We start from the raw sequence: 24,743 nt of genomic DNA on the forward strand, positions 1-24,743 counted from the left end.
TCAGGAAGAGAAACTATGTGAAGTGAAATTTTGTGTCATCACTGGGATCCAATAGGACTGAATATTCAAGAGTGTTAAACATGATGTAGAACACATCTCTCCAGGGCCGTTCTGTTCTCTGATTGTGGACTGACTCCCCTATAATGTTATTCTGATGTGCAACTCATAGAGGCATGTCGCTTTGAGAAAATGAGATAGAACTGTGGTTCGGGTAAGTGACCAGGCGTGAGTGTCCATCAACCCCCACTGTGGATCACAAGGCCCCATCTAATAAGGAAATGAGAAGGAAGTAGGAGGAGATATAAAGGACCAGTGTGGCTGTATGTTTTCTTTTTGATCAAGCTGGAACACATGTGATTCTAGCTGTTTAATCCATTGGTCTCAGTGTTTAAACGACTGAGCATGTGTGCTCCTGCTTTGTTGGAATGAAAACGTGCAGCCACAAAGGACTAAGATCGATGACAGCCCTGCTCTGTGAGATAATGATGGTACTACTATACAAGAGAGTGTCTTTTTACATGGTCTCTTAATCTCTCCCCTCTCCAGTTCCCTTATTTTATAATTATTTGTCACTTCCTCTCTAAGATGTGATGTGATGGAGACTGGGAGCACTGTTTTTTCAAAATTTCTGAAGTTGTTCACAGTGGTGGTGATGAACCAGATGTCTGACTCAGGAACCAGGCCTCTGAAATGAATGTACAAAAAGCTATTACATGATATGGTAGTGCACTGCCTGATGCTTAAAAAAATGTTTTACAATAGTTCAGAGAAAATATGTTGGCCTCTTTTTTAATCTGCTCACAGTGAATTGCTAAATATAGGCTTTTGTAAAAGGATACACATTTTTTGATTAACTACTATTTTACAGTTATCACCATTACTCAGATGTGTAGGATCACTAGCCATTTTAGATGGCTATCCTTGAGTTGTAGACACCGCTGTAAAGAGATCTAAATTTCTCTACAATTAACCATTTCACATCAAGCCACTCTGAATGACTTTGTTTACATCTCAACAATTGAATTATGCAGAAAATTGTATCAGTGGAATTCCCCTTTAACCCTATCCTAGTGCTCACGAGAGACCTCAGCTCCTGCTAAAGCCATATATGCTAAATATTTCATTGTTTAATGCGTTGAAATGCTGTTCCGCTTTGCTTTTATCTCGCTGGCTCTGCATTCCATTAGAAAATGGAAAGTGCTGAGTTTGTGATTTCCATAAGGCAAATGAAGACAACAACAAAAACTGAAAGCAAGACCTTTTGAAGATATTAACCATGTGGGAGTCATCGAAGCAAGTGAATGTTTTTGTCTAATTCTGGAATTAAGAAGTTATTCATGTTAAGGTTGAGTTTAGTAGAGGCTCGGATTTATTGGATAGAAAGGGATATATCCTACAACCAAAGCAGCTTAGCTAATGCTGCCTCAGTTTTTGTCCAGATATTCATCCTGCCTTGTATAGCTTGCATCCGACTGGTCCAGTAATATACTTAAAAAAAAAAACCTGGCAGAGGCGAGGCACCAAATACCTCTAAGCCCACAGTGTCTGCAGAGTGTTGTTTTCCTCTGGAAATAAAATGTATGTTGTAAGCGTATGTGAACATATAAATACAATATACTGATATACATTTGTGATACTTTTATCACAAATGCATATCAATGTATTGTATTTATAGTTATTGGTTCAAACCATAAAAAACATAATGATCTCTTTATAGGGGTATACTGGCCTAAAACTAGCATTTACTGTTCTTTGCTGTATTATGCATTATGCTGTAGCACAGCATTATATCACTCAGACTTATCATTTTGACAGAATTCCCAATTTTATTGTCACCTAACTATAAGACCCAGCATGCATTACACAAATACATCATATACACACATACAGCTGTTAGGACCCTGTAGTGTCAGCAAATCCTGACTGCTATCCTAGCCTCTGAGCTATAGGCTAATTATACCACAACCAAGTACAACCAAGCTAGAATTAGTGTAACCCTTCTTTTGATGAACAAAATCATAAAGAAAACATAAAGATTCTTCTGTACAAAATCAATTTTTTCACTTTTTCAGACAAAGAAAAGAAGGAAACCAGAGTTAAATGATCCAGATACCCAAGTAGCTAGCTACGTTGCTAACTGTAGCTTTTAGCTGGTCCCCCTCACCCCCCCACATCTGAGTCATTTCTGTTGTTTACTGTAATGATTTGAAGACAGTTGCTAAAATTATACGGCTGCACTAAGATATTCCGCTTCCTAGCAGTAAAGGGACCGTGTTCGTTTTGGCTATCCGATTTTCTACACGAAATAAAATAGAAAATGGGAAACACGAACAGTAGTTCACCGCCTTCAAATTAGCTTCCAATTCACTCAGCTAATGAAAAAATAAAAAATCAAAACAACCCACTCCCCAAAATTCACCACAAAGCACTTGTAAGTTATCAGAAGTTCCTTGCACACCTAAAGATACATCATCAGAAGGTGGTTTTTACAGAGCCCCGCTGGTGACGTCCTGTATAAATAAAAATAATGCATGGCCACGACTTAGTAAAGTATGGGAACGAGATCCTAATGCGTGGCCACGACTTAGTAAGCCGTGATCTCGTTCCCACGTCTTGCTAAGTCATGGCCACGACTTAATCATCTCATTCTCGTGCCTTACTAAGTCGTGGTCACACATTAGGATCTCGTTCCCAAGCGTTAATAAGACCTGGCCACGCATTATTTTTATTTATACAGGATGTCATCATCAGAGCTCCGTAGGTTTTCCTAGTGTTTAAACCGCAAAGTCTGGTAAACTGCATCATTGCTTTCATATCACAAGTGACACATTTATAAATAAATAAATAAACCCAAATCTCCCTCAAAACGCGCATTTTCATGTGCATACTTTCATTATGCTGATATTTGGTCCCCACAAAGAGCTAAATACACACACCAACAGCATCCTCTCTTTAGCTGTATGTAAGTGTGTAAGTGTGTCAGCAGCGCTGCCATGGCAACACGACTGCAGATCAGAGCAGCTCTCCGCCAAGATTTATAACAACCAAAGACATGGCCTTTTTATACTGGTACTCATATTCACTACTGACTGAATTTTATGTAATAATATCTAAGCAGCAATCTGAAATTCAGTGACCTCAAATTATAGGCCTCAAAACACTAAATATAACATTTACTGAGCCCGTAAACACAAACTACAGGCCTACATCGCATTCACTTATAACGGCATTTAGAGCCCACGTAGGCCACTTTTGTGTGAAGGGAGCCTTTATCCGTGTCCTTCTGTGTCTTTCACTCTTTCACTCCTCTCTTGCCTTCCACTTTACTGAAGACGAGGACATCGTCAGACAATATTAATCCTTATTTAGATAATCATTCTATTATTTCATATATAGACATGATTTGCGTTCTTCACAAAAATATGAACTTGACGTGTCCATTTCCAGTGGTCGAGCGACGTTCGAGTAAACGAATATTTATTTTCAACCGGTTCTTTCCAATAAATATGCCGAAAAACTGCTTCGCTGCTTCAAGTCCGACTACACAATACCATTTTGTTATTTTATGTGGCAAAGAAAGTTGACTTAACTTGTGAATTAAGCCTATTAATCATGGAATCGATTCATTGAACCGGACAGTTCGAAAGAATCGGTTCCCAAACTGAATCGAACGTTCCGTCTCTACAGTTCATTTCCAAAGAGTCGGAACGGTAAATTGAATCAAACTTCCCAGCAGCGTTTCAGTGTGTTGACGGTCATGTGAGCAGACTTTCTCTACAGAGAGAGAGAGAGAGAGAGAGAGAGAGAGAGAGAGAGAGAGAGAGAGAGAGAGAGAGAGTGGGTTGGTTCTGGGCGTGACTGTCATTGCGTTTGTCCCGCCCCCTCATTCATTCTGTCTAGACCACGCCCCCGAGCACGCGGCGGTGAGGAGGAGAGGGAGCGGTGAGCGCACTGCTGGGTCCAACCATCACACAAGGGCTGCTGGAGAGAAAAAAGGGACGAAAGGAAAGTCAGCGGTCCTGTTATATTCGGGAATCCGCTCACTTGGCGTCCTCTCATCCTCAGCTGTCTGTCTGCCATTGTCGGGTTATGCGTTTCACCGGCGAATAAACCGGACCGGTGTGTCTCCATCCGTGTCGCGAGGCTTCGGCAGATTGGCTGAATTTGTGAGGTGAAGCCTCTCTGAGGGAGAAGATGGACGCGTTTTTTACAGAGGTAGGCGACAATTCTGACTCACAGATAACCTTGATAGCGAGTTATACGAGCTTTAAGAGACGCAGGTGAGCGTTTGGTGGTTAAAATAGCCATGTTGATTCGAGGGCGTATTACAGGTTAACCTGTGAAAAAGCAGCTGCCTGCACCGTCCTAATAGGCTGCATTTGTTCACACCCACCTTCCACTCACACTGGCCTGGTCTGCCGTTCCCACCCGAGCTGAGCCTTATCCTTCAGTTAATGCTATAATTTCAGATAGTATGTCAGTAAATGGCTATTTTTTTCGGGGTTACACTGGTGGTTAATGTAGCCTGGCTGACAGGGCTGTGGCGCGCCGTGTTGATGGCGGTTTCTGATGAGAAGGGGGGATGGGGGGACCTGTGCCGTGATAGAGACTAAATGCTGTGCGTTTTTACATCCTAAAGCGGACATAAATAAATTATTTAAGTGATAATCGGTAAAAAAAAAAAACCCTGTGAGGTATCATTGTAACTGAACCCAGTATGTTAATGTGTGTGGAATGTCTCCTCAGATTCCTGCAGACCAAAGATGGCTGTGGGTATCTTATCTGGATCCTCCACATCCTCTGACATTGCCCTTGTAACAGCAGTAAACAGGCTACTGATCCTCACTGGCTTTTTGCTTGGCTGGTGAATGAGTGTCATTTTGTGTAAATTGGTGCATCAAATATGGAATCCTTTCTACAGCCGGTCTGACTGTTTTCTGGAGTTATTACCTGGTGTGGAATGGCATGGTAAGCACAAGGCCCTCATAAAGGACCTCATCCTCAATCCAGTGCCTCCTTAGATTCCAGCAGACCACAAATGACTATGTATATGTTATCTGGAGCCCCCAAATCCTCTGACATTACCCTTGTAATGTATATTGTTATACTGGCTTGTTGCTGGGTTGGAGGATGAGTGTCAGTTTATGCAGACTGGTTTATCAAATGTGGAATCTTTTCCACAGCCCCTCTGACCATTTTTGGAAGTTGTTACCTGCTGTAAAATCGCATGGCTCTCAAAAATGACCATCCTCAATCCAGTGCCTCCTGGGATCTCCATGTCATTTCAAGCAAACGAACACACATACGTACACACAGTCTGTCCCCCCATATTACGACATTCCCATTAAGCTACTTATCCCCCTGAGCATGTGTTATCCAGCACTCAGATTGCTTTAACAAGTCTATTTTAACCAGCAACCTGTAGTGTTCAGCTCAGCGAGGCAGGGCTCAGTTCACTTCAGTTAATTTCAGTTTTACATACATGGCACTTTTCACAACAGACATTGTCCCATAAGAGCTTTCCAAAATTTCAGGCCCAGGCTCCAGATGAGCAAGCAGAGGGCGATAGTAGTAGAAAAACTCCCTGAGAGCATGAGGGAGAAACACTGAGAGGAACCAGGATTTAAACCAAGACTCCTCACACCAGATATCAGAGTTATGATACAATTAGTACAGAAGTTGCAAATACAAGTTTCTCTCATTTATTCAATATCAACGAAATAATGAGTATTAACAAAATAAAACAAATCGTACAAGTTACGTTATTTACTCAATATCAGTTGCTGGCTTTCTATTCAAATTTTTAGCAGTTTCCGAAAAGTTGGTAAAGGATTATGCAAATTAATTGCTTAATTAATTGTTTCCATCAACTGTGGGTATGCAAAATTTCTAAAGAAGAATTTGACACCACTGTGATGTATGGAACAAGACAAGTCCCACTCACAGCACATGGTGTATACAGTGGAAGAATCTGATCTGATTTACATTGATATATTAGCTCCAGTTAGAGCAGTGTCCCTTCACCCAGGCAATAGCTTTACACTATAGCCAACTACAGCAGAAAGACCACCAAGACCAAGTGCTTTTACCTCTTTCTGTGAGTTTGAATTTAGCCGTTGTGTTTGTAGATGAAAGAATGACGTGCGGTTAGCCTGGTTTAGCTCCTGTCTGCTAGCCACTGCATTCTGGCAGATAATTAACGTAATGACACGTTTAATTAACATAATGACATGCACATTTACACACATACGACCAGTCCTGAATCCTCTTGACCCTCCTCAGCTTGTTGAGGATGCACAAATCATGTTGTGATGAGACACGTGTTGCCTTTAGGGTCAGAGGTTAAACTCATCACCCAGGGGACGTGGTTGGCCGACACGCCCCTTCAAAGGAGAATCTCCAGTGCTGAATGAACTCTAACAGTGTCCAACTGGACTTATCCATTATGGTATTTTGCTGTGTGAGTAGGTGTCCAAATTTAACGTCTGCTTAATCCAAGAGTGTAGTTTAGGTTTCGTAAGTGAGGCAGACACTGAAGGTGGCAGATTTAGAAAACTGTCACTTTGTTGAAGTTAGTCTCAAATAACTTGCTTCTCCTTTTGCTATCTCTGTTGGTCAGTCCACTTGCTGCCTATCATGTGATGCTGCCAACCTGGAAGGGTGAAGGTTATGCTTCATCCGAGTCCTGTGCTACTGCATCTATTTGCCATTTCTGTTGCGTCAGCTAACAAACACCCATTCTGGGTAATGGCAGGAGAGGGTGGTTCATCCTACCCACCCAGAGAAAGCAAGACCAATTGTGCTTTCTTGGACTCCTGCCACAGATGGCTGAGGCATTGCCAGACATCACCTTGCGACATTAGGGTCAGTGCTTAGACAGTTGCGCCTCTTGAGAAAACTGAAATGAACTTAAGATGAGATTCTAAAGGTAGATTATGATGCTCAGACTACTCACTTTACTAGCCCATAGGAAGAACTACATGGCTAGTAAAATGACTTAACACCATATAAGTGTGGTATTTCAGGCTAGAGAATTCAGATAATTGCTGAATACTGATACCTGGTGTCTCTGCACTGATCCATATATCAGTGGTGTCATCTACTTCTGATTTAGTCTAGTAATGAGGGGAGGCAAAACCTGGATTTTAAAAAGTAGTAAAAGTATGCCAGTGACCGGAGAACATAAGCTCTGAAATGCAGCTCTGACAGATGCTTATCTCCTCCCTGCTTCCTGATGTGTCATCAGCGCTGTGTCCCTGAGGATCCCAGAGGTGTTTCCTATTGAGCCCAACATTCTGTGACCCTGATTTAGCACCTCTTCCTGTCTCTCTCTGTCTGCTGTTTCTCTCTCTGCCTGTCCGTCTCTCTCCCCATCTGCTCTGACAGTTTAGCTTTTCAGACTGGGTGACTCAACGCCCCACACCTTCAATCCCCACGGCAACAGAGGAGGGAAGGTCCGTTGTTCAGGGGCTCCTCACGGTCCTAGTGTCTGACAGTGGAGGTCTTGAGGGGTGGGGGTAGAGAAAACCCAATCTGTAGCCCAGCCTCTTACAGTCCAACACATGCAGGGGTGGGCCTGGAGTAGTTTTTGTATTAGAGTGTTGATTTTACTATGCATGAAAAAGACTAAAAGACTAGAGCTAATAAATATTTCATTGTAATCATGTTGTGCAACCTTATTAATGTTATTTATACTGCAACAAATATTCAAGCCATTTTCTGGGGGAAGCGTAGACGCAAATAACATTACAGCTGTGATTCAGGCTCTAGCCATGAGCTAATCAGAACCAGTGAGAACACTTTTCAACCAATCAGAAAGGATCATAATGCCTTTATTGTATGTACGTGGAATTTATGTTGGTGGAAATGGTGCGTACTAAATGGATAACATGAAGTACAAATTTTAATCAGGTCATACAAATAGATATGAAGAGGTATCACAACTATGTACTGCATTATACACAGAGTGCACACTAAATGTGTGGGATATACGTGATATTGTGGACATGTCAAATGTGCCAGGATGTGCAAAATGTTTCACTTTCATAACCTGGTTTGGGTAGAATGTATGTAATTTACATAGTAAATAAAGATTTTTGATGGGCAAATTCGTTTCTCTCTAACGTTATACATTCTCAGCTCAGAACTATGAGCTGTCTGAACTCTATAGTCCACTTATTTTTGAAATGCCTTAAATATTTGAACATCAAGTTTGACTGAAATGCCCATCCCTACAATGATCTACCATTTGGAGTCCTGTAACAGTGCAAAAATCACATTGGTTGTATTTACATGCAAATATTTTTGCCAGTCCGACTGAATACATTCTGATTATAGATTAACACTGAGGTGTTTAAATGCTCACTGTACTCAAAATCTTCATTTACATGCAGGCTAGAAGTATTCCGATCCAAAATAACATGCATACACAGAGCCACTTAGTGTGGACTTTACCATGACAATGAGAGTGAGTTAAGTTTTCAGTTGACAATGTCACTGCACCCTTGTGTTTTTAATTGCTTTAAAATGATGCCAGACTCAGGAAAACATACTTCACATGTACTTATTAAAGAAGGGCGAGAGGAAGACGTCGCATTCTGAGACACGTAAGCTGGACGCCCGTCCCACCACCGTCTTTTAAAGCTCAGATCATAAACTTCGTCTCCTCTGCAGACCAGTTTCTGCTCTGCCATGTTGAACATTATGAAGTTCTGCTATGACGCGACGCACATGAGCAGAACATACTTAAACTTTCCGATTGGGAATGTAATCAGATACAGGTGTTTACACAGGTATTATTCTTCTATTTAACAGATTATTTACAGGATTACCCACCTCGTTCAATTGGACAGAAATTGTATTCCGAATGGCCTCAATTGGACTAGACTATTCTGAATGAGGTGTATACCTGGACGTATTCTATTAGCTATCAGCTATTAGTCGGATTATTACTGGATTATTAGCCTGCATGTAAACGTGGCTGTTGTGTGGTCATTGTTGTATAATTGAAGTATTATTAAAACAAAGTGCTGCACTCTATATTGTTCATATCATAAATGATATCATATTATTACTTCAGATTGCAGTACACTACAGGAAGTGTGAAGGGCAATATGGCTTCTGTCACACTGCACTATATACCATATTGCACCATAATTTTTTGTCATGCAGACAAAACTTTAAGCAATGGTGGTGATGGGACAGGGCAAAATGAGAGCAAACCACAGAAAACATGATAACTAGATAGTTGATTAGAGTAATGGTCAATAGGTCAATCAATTACTGAAATAATCTTTGGTGCAGCTGTAATTTATCATGGCTTACTTACTCTTAAGAGTGCATTCAGTTCAATAAATATTCACTCTGCATGAGAAATAAATTACATGACTGTGCAGTTTATTCTGCAGTTCATTTATACAAGACTGTCTGCTTGTTCTGTTTATCTTTAAAGGGGCTGCAGTACTGAAGGATGACAGTCTTTTGGGGAGTTTCTATTTTTATTTGCACATTTCCTAAATCTCTGCTCTGAAGTGACAGCTACGCCTTGGGTTTCACCTCTTGAGGTCAAAAAAATAACTAATCTGCAGAAATAAGGACATTTATCCTGGCCAGCCCCCAGTTCCTCAGCCAGACTCAAATAAAATCAGTGGGGTCAGGGACCGCTGACCCCTCTGTCTCAACCCGCCGACCTGAATTTAGATTAACACCAGAGGGGTGATGGATCGATTCCAGATGCTAGTTTGTATATGTGTGTACAAGAGTGCTAAGATAAAAAGTAGGACTGGCTTCAGTAATTCAAATACTCAAGTTTTTGTTAGTTATGTTGGTGTTTGATTCCTTCTTTTGTATTCAGAAGCATTTAAAAAACACTCTTGCAGATTCCTGAGAATTTTCTTTATTATTTATCCCTGAGTGTTTTTACATGCTCTCAATAAACCAATCATAATCGGCTTTCTGCAGTTATCTGATTATTCAAATGGTCATGTAAACAGCACACTCTGATTTCTTAGACTGGAGTAAGGTCTAGAAATCCGATTAAGAAATCTGATAAAGAGACCTGGATTTTAGCTCAGTAATCTGATTTCTCAGTTTTTCTGAATTTTTTTCGAATTTCTCAGTCTGCGCATGTGCGAAAACAGACCACGGTACTGGAAATAAGTAAGCAGCATGGCCACGAGATGGCAGCAGAACAACTTAGGAGCGATGCTGAAACCAACTACATGCTTGACGAAATGAAGGATTTAAATATTTTTCATCTTCTAGATGATGTATGTTCATATTTCCAGGTAAAGTGGCAAAGTGTTTTTTTTAAAAAAGCCACGTCATGAAGTTTTACATTACATTTACATCACGTTGTCTTCTGTGAGTTTATTGGCTGGTTGCAAAGCAGAAATCTGATTACTGTGTAACTCATGTAGACTTGAGTTGACATGTAGAGTTTCACATTATCTGATTACTCAAGTGCACGCAAACGTGTTGATTGGATTACTGACAAAATCTGATTTTCTGCAGTTATTGGATTATTAAGTGCATGTAGTGAGTTAAAATAGTGAGTTAAGTTTACTTGATACAAATACAAAATACAAAAACAAGTGAAAATGTCTAGTTAAATAATTTTCTAATAAGCTTACACCATTCCTTTCAACATGAGGAATATTAGATATATTGATTTAAGATTTAAGATAATTTCACTTTCCAAGATACCATTTGTTGTAGTAGATGTTGAATGTCCATTTTTCCGTTACATGGTCGTTAGCTCTGCCATTTCAAGGCAGGTCACTCTATACGTGAGTTGAATGCTGGCTAACGTATATAAGCTAACATATAACTTACTGAGTAATAAAGTTTAATCTATTATTTTCATGCTCTCTCTCTCTCTCCATCCCTCTCTTACAAACATTTAGTTCTACACCGCTTACTTTTGGTTGTTTTAGATGTGTGTCGTAGCAGCGGTCACACTGCAAGACTTTATACCAAATTTCTCACACCGCCAGAATTTTATCATAGAATGTCTTTGGTTGTAAAGGCACTGAATTGGCACTGTGGAGTCGCATTAAACGTTTAAAGACGCTGATCTTAGCTCAAGATAAAACAAAGTATTATCACTGAAATCTTGTCAGTGCAAACTTGCCTTTACTGTGAACTATAAAAATGAGCAAAAAATGCAGCTTGAAAATCGAGCAGCTTGTTGCTATGTCACAGTAACAAACTCCACTGACTCGCTGCACAGCCGGCAGTTTATTCTCCTGCTCCTTACACTAAATTCCTAAACTGTCATCACCACTGAGCAGCTTTTTGTTTTTTATTGTGGCAGTTTTATGGCTCAGTCTGATTTGGTCAGGCTCTGAAGATCAGACTACACGCTTGGCGAATGGTATTCGGTTCATTTCTGGCTGATTCCAGGTTGTTTAGCTGTTCTTCTGTCACAGCTGCCGACTGAAAAGCTGCTTGGTGTTGATGACAGTTTGGGAATTTCGTGTCGTCTCATCTTCAGAGTCTGACCAAATCAGCTTTCGGTCAAATGTGGTCATAAAAGTATCCATTTTCTGTTTGTGTGCAAAGTAAGAAGTAAAAACATTCAAATGACTTAAGCATCTCCTACAGCTGTCAAACTTGTTGCTTAGCAACGGCGTCTTAGTGGAGTGATACAGTGTCTGTGAAAAACCCCTGATGTTATCAGCACGGTTAGAACGCCTCTCAATCAGCTTGCGTGGCCGGAACTAACTGTTGTATAATGTTACGTATTGAAAGAAACAACTGAAATTGTCAACATTATCAGTGTTGTGTTGTACATGAGTTTTAACACCTGTTGTCTATAATAGCTACACGCAATGTTCAGCTACATGTTTGGTTAATTTCTATAGTTCACAGTAAGTCACACAGTTTTCCAAACCACACAAAATGTCTGTGTGTCCTTAATGAAGACTTAAATGCTGTTTGATTGAGTTGAGAAAAGTTTTAGGAATGTATTTTCAGAAAAGTGACTTGGCTTCTGATGTTTGTTAGCAACATTAGGCTCAGAGCTTCAGTTCTTAACTCAAGAAGCCAAAGTTGGACACTAAACATATCTCAGCTGATCAAATAGAACTGAACTGCAAGGAAAGTTGTGTGATTTTTCATTGAACCACTCTTTAAACCGAGATTTGTGCATGTGAAAGTGATCTGTAAGTAGTTTGCGGCTCTGTGTGCATATCAGGTGTATGTGTGTGTTGATGAGACATGGTGATTCATGGGAGCAGGGTGTGGTTCAGCTGTGGGTTACTGATGCCTGCGGCTGAACCCTCTCTCTCTCTCTCTATTTAGAAAGCCCAAGCTTTCTAACTCTTGAGAAGCACAGAAAGAGGGAGAGAATTGGGACGAACCCAAAAATAAGCACAAAAGCCTCAGCAGACAGAAGCGTGCCACTCTGGGCTGCCAGCAGTCTGAGGCAACATTAGCAATGGGAAATGCAGGCAGGCCTGACCTTACTCACTCCACACACTGCACTATTTATAACCCAGAGAGAGAGAATGAGTTGAATGAGGCATTAAATGGAGATTGGGAAGCAGTGGGAGAATCTCTAAAGCTCATATAATGCTGTTTCTGAAATCCTCAAATAACTACGAGTTACATTTTAGTTTTGTTGTAGTTACTGAACAACAAGGTTAAGTTAGGAATGTTCCGATGTAAAAATTTAGCATCACTTAATGTATATGATAATAATTACCTAGCTTTTTATCATGGTTTACGTCATTATGTTGATATTCACTATTACTATGTGTATAAAATAAGTAAATGTAGGTACATGTAGTGTTTTATGTAAATGCCATTTAATAATAGTAATGTTTTGGTGGTGATAGTACTGTCCAAAAGTCAGAATTTCCATTCAAACTGGCCATTAAGCACAATTTATTCCTTTTTTCAGGAGATATTCCTGAGGAGATTAGATATAAGACAATCCACTTGCATAATGAAGGGAAAAATCAAAGGAAAATAAGTGAGAGAAACAGGAGTTTACAAAACTGGAGTTCAAAAAATGACTAAAAGATACAGAGAAAATGGGACTCCTGGCAACCTTGCAAGACCTGGTAGACACTAAAACTGTCACCACCAGATAAACAGCACTTAAAGTTTTCATCTCTGAGAGAGAGGAGAAAATCAAACTGCTTCAGATCTGAAAACATCCACAGGTGTTTCTGTCCATCCTTCCACTGTGAGAAGACAACTCAGCACTATGGGTCTGAAAGGATGTGAAACTGTCAAGAAGTACTTACTTACTTGAAGAAAATTTGCGAATCAAACCTGTGGGTGCTCTCAGGACAATGGACTGACCACCCTAGAGTGCAGACCACAACATCACTGAAATCTTTGCTTAAAAATTAATTCCACCAATTTACAAAATGTCTGCACAGTTAAATGGTTAAGACAGAAACAAAGTCATTAAGAGTAGTTTGGTGTGAAATGCTCAATTCTAGATAAACATCCTGAGTCAGAATTGTTCACAGTGGTGGTGATAGGAACCAGACGTCCACCTCCAGAAGTTTTGTCACAGAAAGTTATGAAATGAAATAGAAGCGAATACATTTTATGATGCCAGAGATGTTGCTGTATTATTGTTTTGAAATAGAGTTTTCGCCACCACTGTAAAGAGGTCCAAGTCAGTAAGTTTCTCTAATGAATTGATTCACATTAAACTACTGTGAATGACCTAAGTTACTTCTGAATGTTAGTAAGTTACTAATGAAAGGTAGTGAGATGTGTTTTCTGTGGACAGCTGAGTGTGAATGTGTGTGATGTGGCAGGTGGGAATCAGGTGTTGGCATCAGCAGGTTTAAATACCTCTTTTGCTTATGCGTGTCTGCAGGTGTCGTGCACAGATGTTTGCAGAGGTGTCTGCCAACATATTTGCACGTAACTTGAATGTGTGGACTGGAGGAAGAGTCCAAACCAGAGTGCTCAGAATGAATAGTTTGAGAGATGAATAGTTTGAGGATGAGTGCTATAAATGTTTATAATGTTGCACCTGTTCTGCCAGCTGATTGTCGAACTGCTCCATTTTGATTTTGTGCTAGTTCTGGTTCAGGTCAAGTATCGTCTGCCCCGCACCCGGCGCTCCCGGACAGCCAGTTATCATTTGCGTCACACACATTACTTCGCAGACTCGCACAACCTGTAGTGGAGATTTTGGTTTGGATGTGTTGTGGCCTACACTTATATATGAAACCCCTCTGTGTGTGTCAGTGCAGATATGTTCATGGGTATCTTCACAGAAGTACAACTCAGCCTTAAAGGGAAATTCCAAACTTTCTGCGTACATTCGTTTTTAAGATGTAAACAAAGTAATTCAGAGTGGTTTACCAAGAGAAACTAGTTTCTAGAGAAACTTGCCGAGTCAGTATTGTACACAGTGGTGGTGATAGGAACCAGATGTCTGAAGTGTTTAATGCTTCTAATAGCTACATCACAGAAAGTAATTACTATGTAATACATTACCTGATGTCCGAGACATTGAATGCGTTTACATGCACTCAGAAATCCGATCATAACCGGATTTCTGCAGTTATCTGATTATTCAAATGGTCATGAAAACAGCGTACTCCAATTTCTTAGATCTGAGTAAGGTCTAGAAATCTGATAAGGAAATCTGATAAAGAGAGCTGGATTTTAGCTCAGTAATCAGATTTCTCAATGCATGTAAACTCTTACTCTGATTTCTTTCGGACTTCTCAGTCTGCGCATGTATGAAACAGATGGCGGTTCCAGAGATAAGCGAGCAGTGTTTAATACAGCAGCTGCCAAATGGCAGCAAAGCACTTTTGGAGCGACACTAAAAGCAAATAAATGCTTGACAAAATGAAGTGACAGTGTTTTTTTAAAAAAAAGCTGCGTCATGAAGTTTACATTTTACATTACGTTTACATCACGTCTTCTTCTGTGAGTTTACTGGCTGGTTGCAAAGCTAAAATCCGATTACTATCTGACTCATGTAGACCTGGAGTTTCCCATTATCTGATTACTCAAGTGCATGCAAACGTGTTCAGAATACTGACAAAATCTGATTTTCTGTAGTTATCAGATTTTTAAATGCATGTAAACACACTCGTTGTTGTTTTTTATGAGAAGCTTTTGACCCAAAACATATTTTTTCAATACATTCGTGGTGAAGAGGTGCATGCAGGATTTTGTAAGGTAAATTAGTATCAAAAGCATGTATTTTCAGGTTTATCACTATTTTGCCATTATCAACATTACATATAACATCTCTTAAGACACATGAAGGTTCCCTGGCCGATTTGGATAGTTAATAAAGTAGCTATATTTGTGTTGTAGACATTGTGACTTCTGGTTCCTATCACCACCAAGGTAAAAAAACTGAGTCAGTTTCTCTAAAATGAACCATTTTTTTACATCAAAGCACTCTAAATGACTTTACCTCTCAATGATGGATTTATGCAGAAATTTTGAAGTTTGAGACAAAGAGAGAGAGTCTGTATCGGTTTCTCCTTCCAGGTCAGAATGAAATTAGCATGAACCCTTCCTAAGTTAGCTCACTTCTCTCTCTCTCTCTCTCTGTCTGTCTCTCTCTCTCTGTCTCTCTCTCACTCTCTCTCTTACTCTCTCGTGTTTCTCCATTGCTGGTTCTGAGGGAAGCAGCCACTGGAGATGTGTGACCTATTTTTCAGTAGCAGTTTCCTCTGAAAGCAAGCGCCTCAATTCGTTCCACTGTGAATCTCTCTCTTTCTCTGTCCCTGTTTCACCCATGCTAAATCAACTCTCTATCTCTCTCTCTCTCTCTCTCCCTTCATCATGCTCTATTCATTTTACCCACTGGTATAATGCAGTCATTTCTCAGTCTGTTTTGAATAGGGAGCTTACTGGAACCATGCCCATGAAAGTCTTCCTCTCTTCTCTTTCTTCTCACTTTTCTCTCGTTTTGAGTGGAGCGCAGGGACTGTACTGTAAGCTTTGATATTCTAGCAGCCCCTCAGCCCCCTCTCTCCCTCTCTTCCAGGTTGTGTGTGGCTTACATCGCTTCCTCTACTGTTATCACAGTCACTTGTGAGATGGTGGATGTTATCTCCCGTTGTTGTTGATGGATGTCTATCTCAGTATCGTAGAGCACCACCAGAGATCACTCTGCCTACAAAGCCGTTCCAACGTTGCAGCAATTGGAGACCATCACCAATTCCTGGCGTGTGTGGTTGCCCTCAGTAGTCATTGGAGGCCACGTAATCTCTGTGAGAGAGTAGTACTTCGAAGCTTAGCCTTGGAATTCCCATCCTGCTTTTAATAACATGTATTAATATTAATAGATAAAAATATACACACACACACATATTTACCAAACCGCTTATTTACCTAACCCTCCTCCTTAGACAAGAAAACTGACCGTTTTAATGCCCAGTGGCTGAAAGATTTTTCTGACTTAATTAATGTAAACACATTAATGTGGAATGTTTGTAATACCTTGTAACGGTAGTTTATGTTTGAGTAATAAATGATGTTTTCAAATGTGCTGCTGAAATTTTACCGTGTTAGCACAAGTGCTACAAAGGCTACCAGGTAGCCTGAGAAGTTTGATAGGTGTATCACCGGTAACTTGTCACGACTTGTCAGAATTTGGAAACAGTCAGTTCATGATTCTACGCAAAAAGCAATTTCCAGATTTAATTTAAATGGCAGTTAGAGTAACATCCCTCAGATTTGGTATTTGAAGCATAAATGACAACATACAGTGAGAGTTTGATGTGCTCTGACTCAATTAGCAGAGACTAGGGCTTGTTTGTTGAGGCTAATCCCATGCAGTAGTATTAATCTCATTAGATCAAGCCGGGGGAACCAGGCTCAGAGGCTGGATATGTTGTGGTCAGACTTATGAATTTGTAGCCCAAGTTGTAGATTCATGTTTATTGTCTATAAATTTCACTGATTTTTCAAAATTTCTGCATAATTCTGTTGTTGAGATATATACACAGCCATTTAGAGGTGTTTGATGTAATGTGCTTCATTGTAGAGAAACTTACTGACTCAGATTTCTTTACAGTGGTGGTGATAGGAACCAGGGGTTGTGATGATGTCAACACAAACAGCCATTTTATTTACTATCCAGTGAATCTATACATGTCCTCTGAGTTTTTATTTGTAATGTTGATAATGGTAAAATAGTGGTAGGCTCTGTCTGGTAAAATAAGTTTTCTTTGGGGTATAATTTGCCTTGTCACGCTCTGCATGTACCGCTTTGCCATGAATGGATGAGAAAAAATAAGTTTTAGGTCAGATTCTTACTTCAAACCGATTGTAACCATTCGTAATTTGTAACTATTTTATGTGCTAGCTTTCTGCGAGGTTAAGTTTAGATACATTAAACGCTTCAGAGGCATTAGACACTCAGATGGCTGGATCCTCTCACCACCGTGAACAGTTCTGACTCAGTAAGTTACTTTAGAATGGAGCATTTGACATTCAATCTAAATCATTTTGTGCACTTCTTAGTTATCTGATTATGCAGAACTTTTAAAAAAAGCGGTGGAATTTTACTTTAACAAGCATGTTTCACCACCAAAAACAGTCTTGTGTTGTATTTTGCTATAAGTCCCCCATGTCCACTCAAATTTTTTCATTATATTAGCAAAAGCAGGGAGTGATCACTCAGCTCTGTTAGTCTGTTCTGTTGTTCCAGGGGTCGGCAGCATGTGGCTCTGGAGCCGCATACAGCTTTTTTACCGCTCTGTTGCGGCTCGACAGCACAATGAGGTGAAAATAAAATAATCCTCCTTTGCAGTAAAATAAAGCTCTGCTGATCATTCAAACACAGTTTTAACAATAAACAGTGTTATACGCTGGAGTTAATGTAGAACTGTTAATTCACCAGCTAATTCACTCAAGATCCCCACGCACACTGCGCAGACAACAGTGCCTAGCTAGTAGCTACATTCTGGCGCCTCAGACACCATTTAAGGTGGAATGGGAAAATTTGAACAGGAAGCTGGTGAGTGAGAAGCGACTTCAGCCTCGTAAACAGTCGAACGTTGAGAGACATTTTACAAGAAACTGTTCTACTTTTGCGGAAAAGTTTCCTGCCAGAGGTGCGAGAAAAGTGGCTATAGCTGAGCTAAAGCTTAAAGCAGAGCAAAGAAAGCTGGGTTTTTGTTTATATTATATTTTTAGTCTGATACTAGTACATTAGCACATACTGAGACGTATTTACAGCCAGTATTGTAAAATGGACATAAAATGTTGTGGCTCCCAAGGTGGTTTGATTTTTGTTGAGAGGTTAAAATGGCTCTTGTTAACATTTGCGTTTCCAACCCCAGTGTTATTGAATTCGCTGAAGATAACTGTGCTTTAACAACTCTCGTGTTGAAAGCTGTGGCTGCGCTTTCGAAAATTGTATTTTCAAAACAATTTACTTCCGAGGGATGTCTGCCTGGGATGTCTGCCTGTCCTAGAAACAGATCCCTAGGTAACCCGTCCATGCCAACACTCTCATGTCACGGCACTTGTGTTTTGCTGTAGCGAAGTATAATACTAACTTAATATTTTCTCTGTCTTCCTAAGAGCGTAATAAATACCAGAGTGGTGTGTTCAGTATTCGAATACTGGCATTTGGAGCATTTAAGTACCCATGCACATGAGGATTAAAGCATACAGGTTACATGATGCTTATTGGTATAAGCTTCCATTGCTTGTTACCTACATTAGCCTCACAGTGCAGAACAAAATAAGGAAACTTTGAACACCGAACATGTTTTGACCAATTTACTGCATTTTGCGTTGGGGAAGATTGTAGAAATTCAGTATTTTGTCAGACTGTTACTTTCAAGTGCTTCTTATTCTGGACAGTATGTCATTACTAGACCTCGTCACTGTACTGCTCTCTGGTGTAAAGGCTAATTAGAGCAGTATCCCTTATCCAATTCTTTTATTCAGGCCTTTGCCTCATAGGCATAGCTGACACAGTCTAAGCCTCGATATGAATAATACCCCATACTGAGACACACCAGCATGTCCCAGTCCCTGTGCAGAATCCCAGCCTCTGATTTTTCCATTTGGTCCCATTTGAGAATCTTCATTTGATGGAGACATGACGGGCTGCTTAGCATTCATGAGACGTGTTCTCCTTTTTTGTGTAAATTGGAAGAGGAGACATAAAGAAAAGACAAAGACTGAGAGAGAACAGGTGACAGTGTGTGTAACATTAATGTGTGGCATTAATATTGAGACAGAGAGCAAGGGAAAGAGAAGAGGTGACAGAGTGTGATTAGACAGTAATTTTCATTTGGGGGGAACACCTCAACAGACAAACCCACACGGACAAAATGGCTGCCAGAGAGAAGGTGGGAAGCGAGAGATATAGAAAGAAAGAGTGAGTGAGAGTTAATTTAATTAGGTTGATGAAAGGCTGAGGGCTACAAACAGTAACATAATCAGACTAATAGCTAAGCATGTACCTCAGTGAACAGGTGACACAGAGGCAAATTTTAACTTGACTGTTTTTAGTTTCTGGAACGTATATATACGTGTGTGTGTGTGTGTGTGTGTGTGTGTGTGTGTGGTGATGGTAAGAGGTCATTCTGTGGTTTAATGTATGTGTGGGGTCAAGGGGGAGGGAGTTGTGTCTGTGAATGTGTGTCAGTGTGTGTGTAGGAGATGCGAAGGTGCAAAGATGGAAGTGAAATCTTACATGACCAACACTGTGTCCTAACAGCAAGTGATAGTTCAGTAGGATCGCATCATGGATGTCAACGCTGGAAACGCCAAGTGCACATTTGTCATAACGAAAACAAACCACAGACCTGTCAGGGAAAAGCCTGTGCTTCAAGCTAGCTTCAACTAGAATGTGTAAAAATTCAAGCTACATTATTTATCATCAGCGTATAAACCCAATTTATTAGAATATTTTAGGTACACATTTTACAGTCATTTATGTTAAAAAACAACTATATATATAGTGCATATAGTCCATTGCAGATAATATTGTTTATTTGGTTAACTGTCCTGCCATATTGGCCTATTGATATGGCTAAATATTGAAGATAAACATAACATTTCTATTATTTGTAATGTTATTCTATTGTGTTTTTTTTTATATTCCAAGCCATCTGAGACAGTTCAGTTTTACACAGTTAAATCCTAGGCATGTGGAAATAACCAGTAATATAACGTTTAGCAAATTGTGCAGGGTGGAAGAGTGCTTTTCTGTCATGGTGCAAGAGTTTAAAAGAGCGTTATCTCAATGTCACCTATTAATGCATTTGTGGACAAGTTGTGTTTACAGTTTACTGAGTGTGTGTGTGTGTGCATGTGTGTGTGTGTGCGTGTGTGTGTTTGTGTGTGTTTGTGTGTTTGTTAAGGGCTTAAGATTCATGGTTTTGTCCCGAGCTGAGATCCTGCTGTGTTTTTGATTACATATTGTTGTTGAGGTTTGTTGTAACGTGTATGTGTGGTTGGCTCAAAGGTTAAATGTTTGTGTGTGTTTGTGTTTGCACTGTCTAGAAATCTATAATACCTAATACCTATAATACCTGTTTTTCCTCTGGTTACAGGCAGGCAGTGGTAGACATTGCCTATTGCATAGTGTTCCAGCCACAACATGTCCACATTTGTGCCACTAAAAATGCACAGTTTGTAGCCAGAGTGGCCACTTGCTTTCCAAGTTTTATGTATTTCTTATTCCCTTTTAACAAACCTGTTTGGTCAGGCATGGAACTAGTCAAACAAGTCAGATTTTTTCTGAAAACTGTTTGGAAACATGGCAGTGTGGTGACTGTGGTGATCCCTCCTTTCAAGCTGTCCACCTGGCATCATAGGTGCTGTACTGTTGGCTGAAATTTGCCGATATCTCTCTGTGAAATACTAAACATCAAAAGATACATTGTTAAGAGACTTGCTTTAATAATGGCAGCGGGCATAGCAGATAGATGGAGGCACGAGCCGGAGCAGATGTATTTATGTGAGAAGAAGCAGCACAAAATATGGCATGATGTGGCCTATTCTTTATGAGGAAAGACTAAATATCACTCCTGTAGAATGTTATGGTGGTAAAGAAGATCATTTATTAACATTGTTTGTCCTTAAACTTTCATTTGCTGTTTTGTCTCGAGCTTTTTGATGGCTCCATTTTTCCACTGCCTCTTTAAAACCCTGTCCCTTATGAGCGAGCAGTTTGCGGGCGGGGCTACGTGCAGTTTAAATGATAAGCGGTAGTCTTAGTAAATCGAATTCAAGCGCATTATAAGCTTGTATTGCGGTCACATCAAGGCATATTTCACAGTGTACATATGCATACGAGAGGCACAGAGAGGCTATAACTGCAGTAGCTAAACAGTACCTAATAGCATAACCTAGATTGGATGACATCATCTCAACAGGGCGGACCACCAACGTCACCACAACAGCAACATTTTTACTAATATAAGGTTTTAAATAAATATTTCGTTTTTCAAAGCAACACCTGATGGGTTTTTGATACTGAAGCATGCTTGTTATTTGTAAATACAATATACCATAAATATGTTTCTACTATTCTGGACACAAATACTTAATTTTTGGCCATAGGATTAATTGGCTTAGTAACCTGAATGACCAGTTCAACTGTTTATATTGGTCTGTCCCTGGACACAGGTAATGTGTGTGTGTGTGTGTGTGTGTGTGTGTGTGTGTGTGTGTGTGTGTGTGCTCCTCTAACGCTTTCTCACATGAGGCTCTAGGCCATCTGCTCTAAGTGGTACATTAACCCTCTCCAAGAAAAAAAAAGGAAAAGAGAGAGAGGAAAGGTGGTGCAAGCTGAGGGGAGAAGAGGAAGAGAAGAAAAAGAGTGAGAAAGAGAACAGAAGATGAGAAAAAGTAGATATCCATGCTGACTTAAATGCAAATTCACCAACATTATCATGCTGCCTGAAAACGTGTATGGAAAAATCTGTTAAAATTTAACAACTGGGTGAATAACAGCCATTTTGGGATTTGCATGAGCTGAACAGATTAAAGGATGGCTTCCTCGGCATAATAAATTCAGTCCACTGTGAGAATCATGAAAAACATTATGTCCACAATATTTGTGAACAAAAATAGAGCTTCTAAAACATGCTAAATTATGACTTTACAGTGAAATGAAGGCTGTGATGAGAGGCTCCCTTTAACCAGCAGTGGTTTTCCTGTGTCATTCAAATGCATTATTATGGCATAATTACAACGGCATTGTGGGAAATTACTTCATGGGAATTGCTGGTTTTGCTTAAATGTGTGAGAGCGAGAACACTGCTGTAAGTCACTGTGCAAAGTGTCAAATGTTTGGACACAGGAGTAATTGGGTAGTGAGTAAGCTTTTCATGGCAGGGAAGCTGATCTGTGATGAGCTGAGATGTGGATGAATCATAAGGGATGTGGATGGAGGTTTGAGTAGGTCTGTGAACCCTTTTATCATGTGACATAAAGCGTCTCATTCCATTAGCACTGTTATTAATGAAGAAAACCTAACCTGAAGCTGTTACATACCATCAGTAATGCACACATACATTATGTCTGTAACTGGAACGCTGTTATGTACACTACTGTGCAAACATCAGTGACCATGCTTCATTTATCTAAATTCTAGTCAAAACAACTGTTAAATATAAGTTATTAATTTTTCAGCGTCAGAACAGAAGTCAGACATATATTTCTGAGAAAATTAAACAGAAGCCTCAACAACTAAATAATATGAAAATAATATACAATTTTCTACTGTGCCAAAGTTTAGTCTCTTCAGACTATTTTCTTTTATCAGTAAAGGCTTCTTGACAGCTCAACATCCTTTCAGAACCATAGCGATGAGTTATTTTCTCACGTATTTTTTCAGATTTGAAGCAAAAGTGAAGCTTGATTTTCTTCCACAGACAAAGCTTTAAGAACGGTTTATCTGATTGTGCCAGTTTTGGTGGTCTACCAGGTCTTGCATGGTTGTTAGGAGTCCTAATTTACTCTAGTTTTGGAAACTTTTATTTTTTACTTATCTAATATTTTCAAAAATATATCCAGAAAAATGCATAACTTGTACTTTGTCTGTTTTGATTGTAAATTAAATAAATTAATGCTGGTCTCTGACTTTTTTTACAGTATTGTATATAATGTAATGCAATAAATGTATATTATTATATACCCAGGACTATATGAAGAACAATGACTATGACTAATTTTTCACAGTTGCAGTAGCAATTGCTGGCTTTTATGAACAAGCATGTTATTATGACTGTATACTTTACAATAAGCACAAATGTTGTTGTCATGGACACAGCATTTTTCTTTAACTATTCTAAAATAAAAACAAGCTTCACATGTTTAATCACTGAGAAACGATTCTCCCTGCTGTGGGACAAAATGGACAGGTCTTTTCCATTAAAATCAGTTCAGTTCAGCTCTGTGCACATCCAGTTGTTGCCTCACTCTCACTTCATTTGCTCACATGAACCAACAAATCATAATATTTACTGCCCACTACCATTCCATAATCGGCCTACTTCACACCCCACCACCTGCGCCACTGACCCCACGTGAGTGTGTACCGCTGTGCTAGCCGTATGCTAGCCCTAAGCTCTTTGATGCGGAGGTGCTGATTTGGCACAGTGGGATTAGCGCATCCACAGCAGGCGCTGTGCCACTGAATTAGGTTATTATGGAGATTATTTTCCCTTTGTAGCTTTCACAGCCTGGCCTCGTCACAGATAAGTCATATTAGCAGGGAACCCTCACCGTTTTGATTCTTCTGCATGAATACAGTGGTCCCACCTTAGAGTTGGAGTTTAAGAAGCTGAAAATGCCAGTGTTATCTGGCATCATTCACAACTTTCTCAGTTTGGACCAGGGACAGTATTACAAAGACGATTATTACTGTTTGTTGATCAGTTGCTACTTACAAAAGAGTGACGATGGTCTGATGGTCTGAGTAAGATGTGGAAAAGCGCTCACACCATTGGCGTTAATATGGAGTTGGATTTTGGAATGTGTCTATATGAATTTGTGCCTGTTTAATCAAAAGCATTTGTGGTAGTTGGGCAAAAAAGACTTGCTCATATGATTTCTGACAGTTACCTATAGAAATTGACAAAATTCAGGCTTCAAGATGGGTGCTACTACTACATGTGTCTGAATTAAAAGACCATATCTATAGGTAGAGTGTGTCCTTAGCAGCTGTGGTCTGCGGATGAGCCTTCATTTGGAAGTAGCGCCAAACGACACGCTAGATGAGAAAGCCTGGCTCGCAATCGACCTTCCAATTCATCCCAAAGGTGTTGAGTGAGGTTGAGGTCAGGGCTTTGTGCAGTCCACTGGAGTTCCTCCACACCACACTGTTGGCACTGTACATTCCAGTAGGTAGTGTTCTGCCAAACCCTGATTTGTCCATCAGGTTTCCAGATAGTGAAGCAAGAGTCACTACTCCAGAGAACACATTTCCACCACTCCTCAGAACACATTTCCACTACTCCAGAGTCCTGTGGCAGCATACTTTACACCACTCCAGCAAACGACTGGGATTGTGTGCAGCTTTTTTGCCATGGAAAAACATTTCATGAAGCTCCCAATGCACAGGTGTTGTGCTGATGTCACTTCCAGAGTCAGTTTGGAACTTTGTAGTGAGTGAGAGATACAACAGAGGATAGTTGATTTTTAAGTGCTATGCACTGTGTTACTCTACAGCCCCACTCTGTGAGTTTGCGAGTTCTAAACGCTTACATTTCAAGATAAAAGCACTTACAGTTGACCGGCACAGATCTAGCAGGGTAGAAACT

General features: G+C 40.0%; 1 protein-coding gene across 1 annotated transcript in view; it reads left to right on the forward strand.

Annotated features, from left to right (window-relative positions):
• The first annotated feature begins 3,933 nt into the window (after nucleotides 1–3,933).
• Nucleotides 3,934–24,743, forward strand: part of myo10l1 (myosin X, like 1) — a 109,829-nt gene continuing 89,019 nt past the window's right edge. Inside the window, exon 1 of the mRNA XM_036569921.1 lies at nucleotides 3,934–4,215. Within this exon, the coding sequence (XP_036425814.1) occupies nucleotides 4,195–4,215 (21 nt within the window). The 5' untranslated portion in view covers nucleotides 3,934–4,194. The remainder of the gene's footprint in view (nucleotides 4,216–24,743) is intronic.

The sequence above is a fragment of the Colossoma macropomum genome, unplaced genomic scaffold (genome assembly GCF_904425465.1).
Source record: "Colossoma macropomum unplaced genomic scaffold, Colossoma_macropomum, whole genome shotgun sequence".
NCBI lineage: Eukaryota > Metazoa > Chordata > Actinopteri > Characiformes > Serrasalmidae > Colossoma > Colossoma macropomum.